Source organism: Octopus bimaculoides, chromosome 15, assembly GCF_046866305.1.
Source record: "Octopus bimaculoides isolate indiv1 chromosome 15, ASM4686630v1, whole genome shotgun sequence".
NCBI classification, from domain to species: domain Eukaryota; kingdom Metazoa; phylum Mollusca; class Cephalopoda; order Octopoda; family Octopodidae; genus Octopus; species Octopus bimaculoides.
The window spans coordinates 51,842,826-51,854,931 of record NC_142942.1 but is presented as its reverse complement, the minus strand read 5'-3'; the positions used below and the strand labels follow the sequence as shown (position 1 = coordinate 51,854,931).

General features: G+C 35.4%; 1 protein-coding gene across 9 annotated transcripts in view; it reads left to right on the top strand.

Moving 5' to 3' along the window:
• LOC106870798 (peptidyl-prolyl cis-trans isomerase FKBP8) overlaps window positions 1–12,106 on the top strand; it is a 25,047-nt gene extending 12,941 nt beyond the window's left edge. For 4 of the 9 annotated variants that reach the window (XM_089363958.1, XM_089363957.1, XM_089363956.1 and 1 more), the window contains exons 6-11: window positions 338–412; window positions 2,470–2,581; window positions 3,221–3,310; window positions 4,606–4,683; window positions 8,804–8,929; window positions 10,347–12,106. In XM_089363958.1, the coding sequence (XP_089220084.1) occupies window positions 338–412; window positions 2,470–2,581; window positions 3,221–3,310; window positions 4,606–4,683; window positions 8,804–8,929; window positions 10,347–10,421 (556 nt within the window). In that variant the 3' untranslated portion in view covers window positions 10,422–12,106. Of the gene's footprint in view, window positions 1–337; window positions 413–2,469; window positions 2,582–3,220; window positions 3,311–4,605; window positions 4,684–5,910; window positions 5,941–8,803; window positions 8,930–10,346 lie in introns of all 9 variants that reach the window. The other 5 variants (XM_014917010.3, XM_014917009.3, XM_014917008.3 and 2 more) reach the window with 2 other exon arrangements.

The window sequence follows — 12,106 nt, the reverse complement described above, 5'->3', positions numbered from 1 at the left end:
CCCCTACATCAAAATATGGCCCTCCCAAGTTCTCCTGTCCCATGCAATCTTGCTGACAGTTTCCAGTTCTTTTCCTTGTTGCCTGTTTAGAAAATTACTGAGATGATTCTTGGTTGTACTGGTTCCCAGGAAACTGAGGTCTCTTTGCATCCTTGGACAGCATGAATACTCACAAGAGTATTGTGTTGAAGCCCATTGTGTGTGAATGTGTGAGTGTGTCTGCCTTTGAAAAAAGGTGGTGTCTGTTTATACTGTGTCATTCCTACAATATTTATATAGTTTTTTTTTATTGTTTTTATTCTTCCTTTTTTTAATTTTCATCTTTTTCATTTTATAGATCTGTCAAAAAAGAACGAGGAAATTATTTATTCGCTCGAAATGATTTTCACGGCGCTATCAACTCTTATATAAAGTAAGTATACTTGTTTCTTTTCTTTTTCAATAGTAATAGTAGTAGTAGTAGTTCTTTCTAATTTTGGTACAAGGCCAGCAATTTTGAGGGGAGGAAGCAACCCTGGAAAAATGTAAAGCAAAGTTGACCTCTGCAGAATTTGAATGACAAAGAGTTGGAAAAAATACCACTGAACCTCTTGACTTGAGCTCTAATGATTCTGCCGGTTGCCAACATTTCTTCACCACATCCATTTTTCCATGCTTACATAGGTTGGATGGATCTACTCCAGCACAGTTTTTTGCCATTTGTTTTAGGTTATTTGTCATCTGTTTTGTGAGATCTGTCATCCAGGGATCAGCTTTCACTATTTCTGCCTCTACCTTCTTTGGCCTTTCTCTTCTACGAGTTTCTTCCACTCGGATCCCTTGGCATTTCTCTTCACAACCGTCTTCTTTCATATGTATCACATGTCCGTACCAGTGCAGTCTCCTCTTTCACAAACCACATCTGATTTCTCTTATACACAGAAATCAGATGTGGTGTGTAAGAGAGGAGCTCATTCCTGCTCTGTTATTCATTCACACTTACATTACGCATCCTGCAGAGCATGTTCACCTTGTTTCTTTTCAGCCTTTGTACATATTCATTTAATCCTTTTGTTACCATATTCCTGCTGAGATGCTCTGTGTTTCTTTCAATTAATTTTAAATATAACAAAGAATTTAGTAAAATAACTTGGTTATCATTAAGCCAGTGTTAGGAACATAAGTTGCGACTAAGGTTTGGTGGAAGATTTTTATTCAAAACTTATGAAAACAAGACATTTGTACTACAGAGCCAGAGGCGGTTTCTGGCGGGTTGGAATCAGAAGGGTTAAGGCATGTACAGAGAGAAGAAAGTTTCTTCTCTTCTGCAAATTTTCTCCGTATGGAGCAAAAGCCATCAACAACTTTTCTCTACTGTTCTTGATGTTGGACTATTTTCTGCTTCTCTCCAGTTGGCTCCTTGTTTTTTTGCCCCTCTTCCAACTCCCTCGTGGGGTCATATGTTTCTCTGAAAGATGAATTGTCATCAATGCTTCTGTAACTGTTTTTTCTAGTAGGGATGTTGGTCCTGTGTTAACCCATTTTTACTTCTGGGAAGTGTCGATCCATATTAGTTTAGCATCTATCCTTTGACCTGTCCAGCATGGGAGGTCCTTACAAGGGGCTTGTACTCCCCTGGCAGAGCTCTCAGGGTCATTGAGGTATATAACCCACCACATGGAAATAAGGACCAGACCTTATGATGGTCCTACATCAATTGGTGATCAGTTTTTTAATGTCCAGTCCCTCACCGCAGTCACTTTTTACCTTTCATACTTCTTAATGTTATTCTTGCTTGGATATTACGCACACAAGGCTGTGTGTGAATGATGTAACAACACCAAACAAGCATTTAATAATAACTTTTATTTTACCACATAAGTAATATTAAGGTTAGTCGTGAATTATAAAGTTCCACAAGTGAGCACAATTGAAGGAATAATTCAGTAGTGTTCATAAATAGTTGATTACTAAAACTTTGTACTGAAGTTTGTTTAGTCTGAAGAAAATATATACAGTAGATTCGTATCGGTCAAGTATATCGATATAGCCAAGTTGAACAGAAAGTCATTAAAATGACTATTATAAACGGCAAGAGTGTGTGTCGAGCTGGACTTCAGGTTACTAAGCACTCCGAAAGATGGTGCTAAAAACAAGCCTTTATACAATAACCCTTGTATCGAGATGTTCCAGAAGGATCTAGAAGAACCTGTCGCTGCTGATTGGTCAATTCGACCTTTCATGTGAACAAGGTTGTTTCATGCTGTGACTTAAGCTTCATAATTTAACGATTCAGTTCCGGGTTTTGCTACATTTTATATTCAACAGATGATACTTAACTCATCCCTCTCTCTCTCTCTCTCTCTCTCTCTCTCTCTCTCTCTCTCTCCTGCTTCTTCAAATGTTTCCTCATTCAGTGTCCACCACACCTCCCTACTCTACAGCAGCAACATATTTCTTATACATGTATTATTGTTGTCTCTGAAACAGGGCCATTAGTATTATTGATCAAGAGGATAATTCTGATATAACGGGGAAATCAAACCAGATTCCTGGGGAAAAAATTAAATGTTTTAACAACTTGGCAGCTGCTCAAATAAAGGTAAATATGACTTCTTTAGTATTTCCAACATTTGTTCTATTTATATCTGTCTTGTTACTGTTGTTATGGTTACGTTTTTGATGCTGCTATCATCTGCTTTGTCATCTCAGTGTTGATATGGTCGGTTTTTTTTTATGTTACTATGATCATATTTGTATCCCTTTAAGCAGACAAACCCAACCTATCAGGTTTCCATTTTATTTTGAGAAGAAAGAAAAAGTCGATTTTTTCAAGAAAATATAAAATATAGGAAATATACATCCGTACATATATGCATCCATACACACATATATACATATATAGAAATACAAATACACATGTATAGAAATACAAATACACATGTATTGGCTTCGAATTTTGCCACAAGGCCGGCCAAATACAGAGGAGAGCTAAGTCAATAACATCAACTTCAGTGTTCTTTACCCTATATATATCAAAATGACTTTGAAGGGCAAAAAATTCCATGTGAAATGCAGCAGGTTTTGGCAAGATTGTGATGATGTTTGAATGATTAAACTACAGGTTTACACTCTATACTATGTCAACTTGTATGCTGGAAAATACCGTATTTGTCTCGGGGTCTATTTTATCTTTTCCTCCTTTAATAAACATCAAAACGTCTCTCTTTTGTTTTTGTAGATTGAAAGATACAGTGAAGCTATCAAATCTTGTGAAGAAGTGTTGAAACATGACATAAATAATGTCAAAGCCCTGTTCAGAATGGGAAGAGTAAGTATACAATAGGAATGACGACTTTATTTTATTTCGGTTATTTGTTCCAGTTATTGGACTGTGGCCATGCTGGAGCACTGCCTTGAAGTTTTTAGTTGAGCAAATCGACCCCAGTACTTATTATTTTTTTAAAGTCTGGCACTTGCTATATCAGTCTTATTTACTGGGCAGCTAAGTTACAAGGACATTAACAAACAAACACTGGTTGTGAAGTGGTAGATACACAAATATAAACGCAAAGGCAGATGCATACACACACACACACACACGTACACACACATGCATGACAGGCTTCCGCACAGTCTCTGTCTACTGAATCCACTCACAAGGTATTGGTCAACTTGAGGCTGCAGTAGAAGACACTTGCCCAAGGTGCAACACAGTGGGACTGAACCCAAAACTACATGGTTGTAAAGTGACTTTCTTAACCACATGGCCATGTAGTTTAAATTCCTTTTAATTCATTTCTATTTGCTAAAACCTCTCTTACGCTCAAGTAGGTTGGGTTTGACTGTTTTACAAACTTAGATGTATGTATTTTGGACTTTTCTTTTTTCATTTGATGTCCTTCCTGCTAATAACCACTCAAGCATGAAAAATTTGTTTTTTTAATCAAGGGAGTTGAGTAATCTAGCAGTGCACAAGATAATGATGACCTCATAACCTTAACAATCAGTAATCTAACTTGTACTTACTACATTTCAGATTAACAAAATGTCAGTGATTAAGCTGTTTAAAATGAAGTCAAAGCACAGCATCTATTATGCTTTTTTGTCTTCATTCATCTAAGTAGCACAGTGTCCATAATCCCATTTACTTTTAGTGCCAATAATGTTAAGTTTGAATTATTGCAGACTCTTATATTGGGAGAATATAGATTTGGCAAATAAAAAAATTTTTTTAAATTACTTAGTTATAGTTAATTCTTTTGATACTAACCTTCTCAAGATTGTCTCTGGTTCTGTGATACAAACTCCTTGTTTAAAATTGGTCTAACTGAAAACTTTTTGTCGAAATTTCATGTTAGCTTTATGTTCCAAACACCTGCTTAATACTAAGAAAGTTATTTTACTAAATTCATCATCATCATCATCATCATCATCATCGTTTAACGTCTGCCTTCCATGCTAGCATGGGTAATTTGAAAGCTTAGTATGCTATCCTACGACATTTTGTATTGCTAGTCTGTGGTATTATCGCACTCAGACTTAGAATCCAGAATAGTGTTGTTTCTTGTTGACCAGTTTGACTGTGATTTCTTGGCAATGCTTAATTGTCGTTCTTTTTTCTAGGCTTACGCTGCACAAGGTGAAACAAAAGAGGCTATTGCACAGATGAAGAAAGCACTCAAATTAGAACCAGAAACAAAGGTGAGGGGTTTTTTTTCCCCATAATTAAGTTTGTGTTAGCTATTGAATGCTCTCTGAATAAAATAAGTAAACTAGGAATAATTAAATTGTTTAGAGTTAAAAAACAAAACAAAAAAACATGTTGGTTGTAGGTTAATATTGTTTGGAGAGTCTCTACAAATATGGGAGTTAACTCCAAACCTGTTTTGGTCTTATTGTCATCATCCATAGCAAAAAACATGTCATTGTCAACATACTTCCTGAAATAGTGATGAATCACTGAGTAAATGTACAAAAATGTACATTAGTGAGCTTTGAAAAACTAGATTAACTTTAGCTATCATTTCCTAGAAATTTTACATTATTTTCATCCTTCTTACCAGAGGAATTTCAGTGACTATGTGGAGAAGGTGCTGATCCATTCATAGTATTTTCTGCCTCAGTTATCTGCAAATGGCAGAAGATAGAGAATGCCGTGAACTACTAAACTACCAAACTATTGGAATCTGAATGCTAAAGGGTTAAATCTATTGTCCCAGAACTGGCAGAGTCCATTTGAGAGATTTCTGCTCATTTTTTGATGACCTGGTTACATTTTCCAGGGCTTGTGTTGACTTTAGGCTATGGTAGGAAACATTTGTCCAAGGTGTTGCTCAATGGGATTGATCATGGGACCAAGTGATTGCAATCTACTATAATAATACTCTTGTGTTTTTCTCCGTCACAACATATGAATGAGGAAGGAAGAGGTGATGGCAAACTTAGTAGTGGGAGCATTTCAACTCTGTATGTGTATGTAAAAGGGAGGTATGTGAGTGTTTGTGTATGTGTGTACAATGGAAGTGGGATGGTGAATATTCAATGCTGAAAAGAGAAATCAAACAGTGTTTCAACTCTGTGTGAGTAAATGTGTGTATGTGTGTGCATATACAAGGGAAGTATGTGAATGTATGCGTGAACCAGTGTTCTTTCAGTAACAAGTGATGATCAATGTCACATCTCAAAAGACAACCACTAGATAACATTGACAAGTGTATTAATTTGATTTACCATCCATATTTATATATAAAATACTACAATTAGCTGCCGTTTTTGATGGCACGGGGCCAGCTAGTGTTTATAATAAAAACTAAGGATGTTACTTCTACTGCAATGTTATTGTAAACTTTGTTTCAATTTTATAACCTCTTCCCTTTGAAAAATATAAACCTGACAAAATCCCATTTCTTCTTTCCTTCTAAACCAAAGGATTTGAACATGACAAAAAGAAAAAAAAGAGTATGTTAACCTTTTTGTTGCCAAATTTCTGTTGAAATATTCTGCTTTTGTTTCAATTGGTTCTGAAAATAATTAAGAATTTAACGAAATAACATTGTCATTATTTAATTAGTTTGGTGGAAGGTTTTAATTAAGATTACTTTAAAACTGGAAGATTTTCTCATAGAACAGGAGTGGTCAGGTAGGTTGATATCAAAAGGGTTAATTAATTTTTCATTGACTTTGAGTAATTACGAAGAGATTCATTAACCCAGCATAGGCACCGTATTTCTTATGAAATATTCTGCCTCTGTTTCAATTGCAAGAATAAACCAGAATTTCAGAGGAATTTAGAAAAATAATTTTTTTATTCATTAAGAAGTTTTGTATCCCACAATCAGAGACGGTTTCATGTATCGAAATGGTTAAATAAGAAAAATTGGAAATACAAAGGTTGTATACTTTTAGGAAATATCCATCCGAGAGTTATCTTCGACAGTATACAGGGTTGGCCAAAAGTCACCTGACAGTAAATCAACATTCCATAAATACTTAATATTCAATTTTATTTATTTATTCCAATTATAAATGTTTAATAATTAAATCCTGTGAGTTAAAATCACTGTATTTTTTTTTTCAACATTTATCTATTTATTAGTGAAGTCTCACATAAAATAATTTTTTGTTTTAATCTTAGAATTTATTGTGCTTTTTCTATATGTGATAGTGGATTTTCATCAATGAGTTCTTGAAACTTGGTTATTTTCCCTAAAACTATATATTTTATATATATATATATATATATATATATATATATATATAGTCATAAATGACAGAAATAGTTTGATGAAATTTTATTTTTACAATAAGAAAATTCAGATATCGCAACAAATTGTTTTGTAACTTAAGAACTTGTAAATAATTCATAAATTCATATCGTTATATTTAATAATAAATAAATTATTCACATGCTTGCTTTAAGGTAAAATGCAAAAATGCTTTCAAAATAATGCAGGATTTAAGCTACGTCCTCAGGTGAAGGAAAGTCTTTCAATTTCTGTCTTCCAAATCACAAGCCTTTGGTTGGCTGAGGTTATAATAGAAGACACTTGCCCAAGGTGCCACGCCATGGAACTGAACCAAGACCTTGTGGATGGAAAGCAGGTTTCTTGACCACATGGCTCTGCCTGTTCTTGTGAGGGCATGACATCTCACTTCTTACCATTCAAATTTGAATATAGATCTCAGATCTCACTTCCCTCATTCACAGATTGTTTAATGCAGTTCTTTCATCACTGTTTCTTCTTCTCCCCCCACACACACAAACCCCACCCCCTGCCTCAGTTATACCCATACTTATCATTAAAATTCTCTCCTGCATCAATACTAATGTAACCCTATCGGAGATGGTCACACACATGATGAAAAGTTGCTGACGTTTAAAAATGGTGATGCATAACAAAGCTGTTTATTGGTATGAGTAACTGAACAGAAAATTGATGCTGACAATGATGACAATCATCATTATCATTGTAATGTCTGTTTTTGGAGATTTTTTACTTGACACACATGAATGAAAATCTAAACTTGTGTCATATTTGCTTTAAAAAAATCATTTAAAATGGTCAAGGCACCTCTGTAATTCTTGTACAACCTTTCATTGTCATTCTATTATTGTTTCTTGATATTTCATTTTTAAAATTTTTTTTCACACTACTTGTTATTATCCATGCATAACAATATGTCCAGCTAAGTTAAGTGAACCTTTCTCTTGCCTCAATCATACACCATTCATCTGTTTTTTGTTTCTGCCTCATAAAATGCCTGTAATTTAATTTAAGCTAATTTTCATAATCATAATTTTCGATACCCCTCGCTTGCTTTAATTTTAACAATCTTTCCCCCCTGATTTCTACACACCCCCTATCTTTCCTTATTTTGCAGTGATTTCTCCTGCCTCTAGTATAGCTGTCCTTGAATTTTTGTATTGGCTGCCATTTCCGGCAGTCAAGTCTCCCTGTCCCCTGTCCTTCTTGCATCTCTGTCTTGGCTGTTTTTTCTGGTGGTCAAGTCATCCTCTTCCTGTTGCTGACTTATATAAACCCTTTCATCCATATATAAGCTATAACTGAGGAATTTAAGACTGTCTGCCCTTGGGAGCTCCTCTATGCCTATGACCGTGTTCTTATTGCTAAATCACTACCAGAACTAGAGAAGATGTAGTGTGCAAGAGAGAAGACTGTGCTGGTATGGCCATGTAATGTGTATGAAAGAAGACAGTTGCATCAAGAGGTGCCAATCTCTAATTGTAGAGGGAACATGTGGAAGGGGTAGACTCAGAAAGATGTGGGACAAAGTGATGAGAAAAGATCTACACATGTTAAGATTCACAGAGGGGATTACAGGGGACCGAGATTCCTGGCAGTTTGCTGTGCTTAAAAAGACACATCAAGCTAAGTAAAAGCATGGTTGCCCTTGCATACAGGCTCATCTCCTGCGACTCCCTTCCAGCTGAGCATCCCTAATCTTGCAGGCTCATTGGTGCTGGTGCCACATGAAACAAAGCACCCATGCTAGTACTGGATTAGAGCACCAAGTACACTCTGTAGAGTGGTTGGCATTAGGAAGAGCATCCAACCATAGAAACCAATGCCATACCATGCCAAAACAGACATGGAGCCTGAACAGCCCTTCAGCTGGTCAACTCCTGTCAAACCGTCCAACCCATGCCAGCATGGAAAACAGACGTTAAATGATGATGATGATGATGATGACGATTCTCAAATTTTGTCTTTGTCATTCTCTTGCTGTCTTTCTCTCTAGCTAGGAATTTACTTGTAGGTTATAAGATTGCTGTTATGTAACGTCTTGGGTTTCATTTCAGATTATTCATCAGGAATTATCGAAACTTACCAAAAAGTTATCGAAAGAGACACAGTCTGAGCGCAATATGTGTAAGAAAATGTTCCGAACTGATAAACCCCCTTCTAAACCCTCATCAGATTATTCGGTAAATTTCTACATTTTATTTTTATTCCCAAACCCCTTGACTTACCTGTATTTCATTATCTCATTTTCAATTCCATTATTTTTATAAATTTGTTTTGCAAAATTCCTGATGTGAAATCATGTGTTGATACAGACATTGTTATATTTTGAGAGGGTAATCTTTTCTTTTTTTTTTTCTTGCCAAATAAACACACAAGCTGTATATTCATTCTTCACTCATTTATTATTGTTCTTATTCTCCATTGTCTGGAAATCTTTTGTCACACATCTGTGACCTCTTCAGCAACTCTTCCATCCCATGTGTATCCTCCTGGTTAGTTTAGTTCATTCTGTCTTTTTAGAAAGACAGAATGGACTAAGCAGAACAGGAGGATACACATGGGATGGAAGAGTCACTGAAGAGGTCACAGATGTGTGATGAAATATTTCCAGACAATGGACACAAGATAAAATAAGAACAATAATAAATAAGTGAAGAACGAATATATAGAGTGTGTGTGTGTGTGTGTTTATTTGGCAAGAAAAAAAATGACCGTCCCAAAATTTAACAATCCAATTATTATATATCATTATTGTCATTGTCATCATTTTACACCTACTTTTCGTGCTAATATGGGTTGGATGAAGTCTCTTCTTATTCAGAGTTACTGCCCACCTAAACAGTTTGCAGAGACCACATCATGCTCACTTGTTCCAATTTTTGGCGATGCCCTTCCTAACACCAACCACTTTACAGAGTGTACTGGGTCCATTTTAGTATGACACCAACATCAAAGAGGTGGTCATGTCCTTGACTAAAGGGTCCTCTCAACCCTGCAGTAAATCCATTTATTTAAGTCTGTGTGACTGGAAAGGAATGAAGAGAGAGCAAGGAGGTGCGAAGGTGATAGAAGAGAGGTGGTGGTGACAATGCTCAGGGTGAGTGATAGAAGAGAGACAGTAATGGCAGTCACATGCTTGCTTCTGAGAGAGAGTGGGGAACGGAGAAGGAGGGAGAGATTGAGTGATGAATGGTGATCGAGATGGGCTATGGATGTCACCCACAAATGAATAAAAAGAGGAGTTATGGCTGGTGACACAAAAGGGGTAACACTCTGGTATATTGTTTATAAACAGATTTAGTGCTACCCCTTCATACATAAGTGTTTCTGGTGGTAGAGTGTGCACGGGTCCAAGACCTCACTCAAGGACTCAATGCAGTGACCCTATCCAGGATCTGAACCCCTGATCTGACAATCATGTGCCAAACACCCTAACCACAAAACCATTGCACCTTCAAAATGTGGAGATGTAAATATTTCAAATCTAAAGATGAGGTCAATAGTCTGAAAATTATAATCTTATTTGTAATGTCTTATTACAATCATTTGAATATTTTGTATTCAATTTATGTTTTTCTTTTCGTTTTGTCTTTTCAGTCTTGGAAATGGTCGATCATTGCTGGCAGTTTGGTTGTGGTATTACTTTCTTTAGGCGTTGCCTACTTCCGTTAACCAGCGATCATCTCCTAACTGCCACAATTCTCATGGGACCACTGAAAATTGATTTCAAATATAGAGCATTTAATATTTACAACTGAAAACTTAAAACAAAAAAAAAAAACCTATGCATTCTTATTGCAAAGCAAACAAACAAACAAAAAAAATAATAATCTATAAAAATCTTCTCTTGCTCCTCTTGTCTTTAAACTTTGACCTTTGACCGTGATCAGCACAATTTTTCTTTGTTGAAATTTTTTTTTAGGTGAAAGCGGAATCTTACTTTCATGATTCTTGTAGCAAGCACTATCATGTTTTCATAAAGTCTTTGTATTCATTTTGAAAGCTAAAATATCTTCTCAGGAACTTTGAAATTCTTTTGTTTTGTTTCTGTTCTGTTACCTTTTTGTTTTCTCTTTGCTTTATTTGCCTTTTTTTTTTTTCATTTAATTTTTACATATTTTTCAAAAACCCTTTTTTTTTTTTTTTTAATCTTATAATCACAGTAACTTAAATTCAGCAGAAAAAAAAATGAGAAAAGAAAACTCAGAAATTTCTTGATATTTTTTTCTTTCTAAATAAATTGAGCTTATTGAGGTTAGGCAGAAGTGAGGGGGTGCCAGCTTCTAAATAGCACCTAGTTGTGTGTTTGTGTATTAATGTTTGGTTGGTTTCCTTTTGAGTGGAAGAAATTGCAACTGATGATTGTTGTTGTTGTTATATGGCTCCAAGTCAAAGTTCTTCAGAGCTACAACCATGCCCTCTTTTCAGAAATATGTAACATGTTGAAAACTTCATTATCCAATGTGTCCTTCCCTCCTTCAAGACAACAAGGTGTAATTTGAGGGAAATTTGGCAGCTATTTTGAGCAGATTGTGGGACTACATAGAGACCTCAATTATTGGCTCCAGCCAACAAGGGTGCCTGACTGACAGTTGTTGACTAAGCAGTTGTGATACATTGTCAGATGAAGTTCTATGCAAGTTGAAACAATGTATAAACTACCAAGAACTATATCAAGTCCTGTCACATTGATCCATTTAACATCATTTTTCTTTCTTTTTAACGCTAATGAATATATGGCTTTTTGGTTAAGAAGGCCCACTTAGCAAACACTTGGTTTTGGATTTGATCTCACTGCATAGCACCTTGGGCAAGTATCTTCTACCATAGCCTCAGATTCATCAATGCATTGTGACTGATATTTGGTAAACAGAGCCTGTATGGAAATCTATTATGTGTGTGTGTGTGTTTTCGCGGTCTTCACACTGATAGAATTTGAGTAGCAGTGATGTTTATATCCTCCATAAACAAAATGTCCTGCTCAGCATTTTCGCATGTGAAAACCACTGGAATAAATTATCTTACTTGAAAAACAAGTATTATTGACAGGAAGGACATTCAGCAATAGAATACTGTCTCAATAAGTTTTGTCCAAACCATGCTGGCCTGGAAAAAGCAGATACAAAAATTGTGATGATCATCATGATGAGTGTGTGTGTGTTTTAAGATTTGGAAATTTTGTTTAATTTTTATTTAAAAACTAATCATTTAAGACTAAACAAAGAACAAATATTTAAACAAAATATGAACGATAGATATAATAGTTACATGAGAAGAAAACTCCAATGTGAGGTATTTTAAATCTTGTTAAAATAGACTTTAAAATTTCCATTAATAAATTATTGAACTGTTTAAAA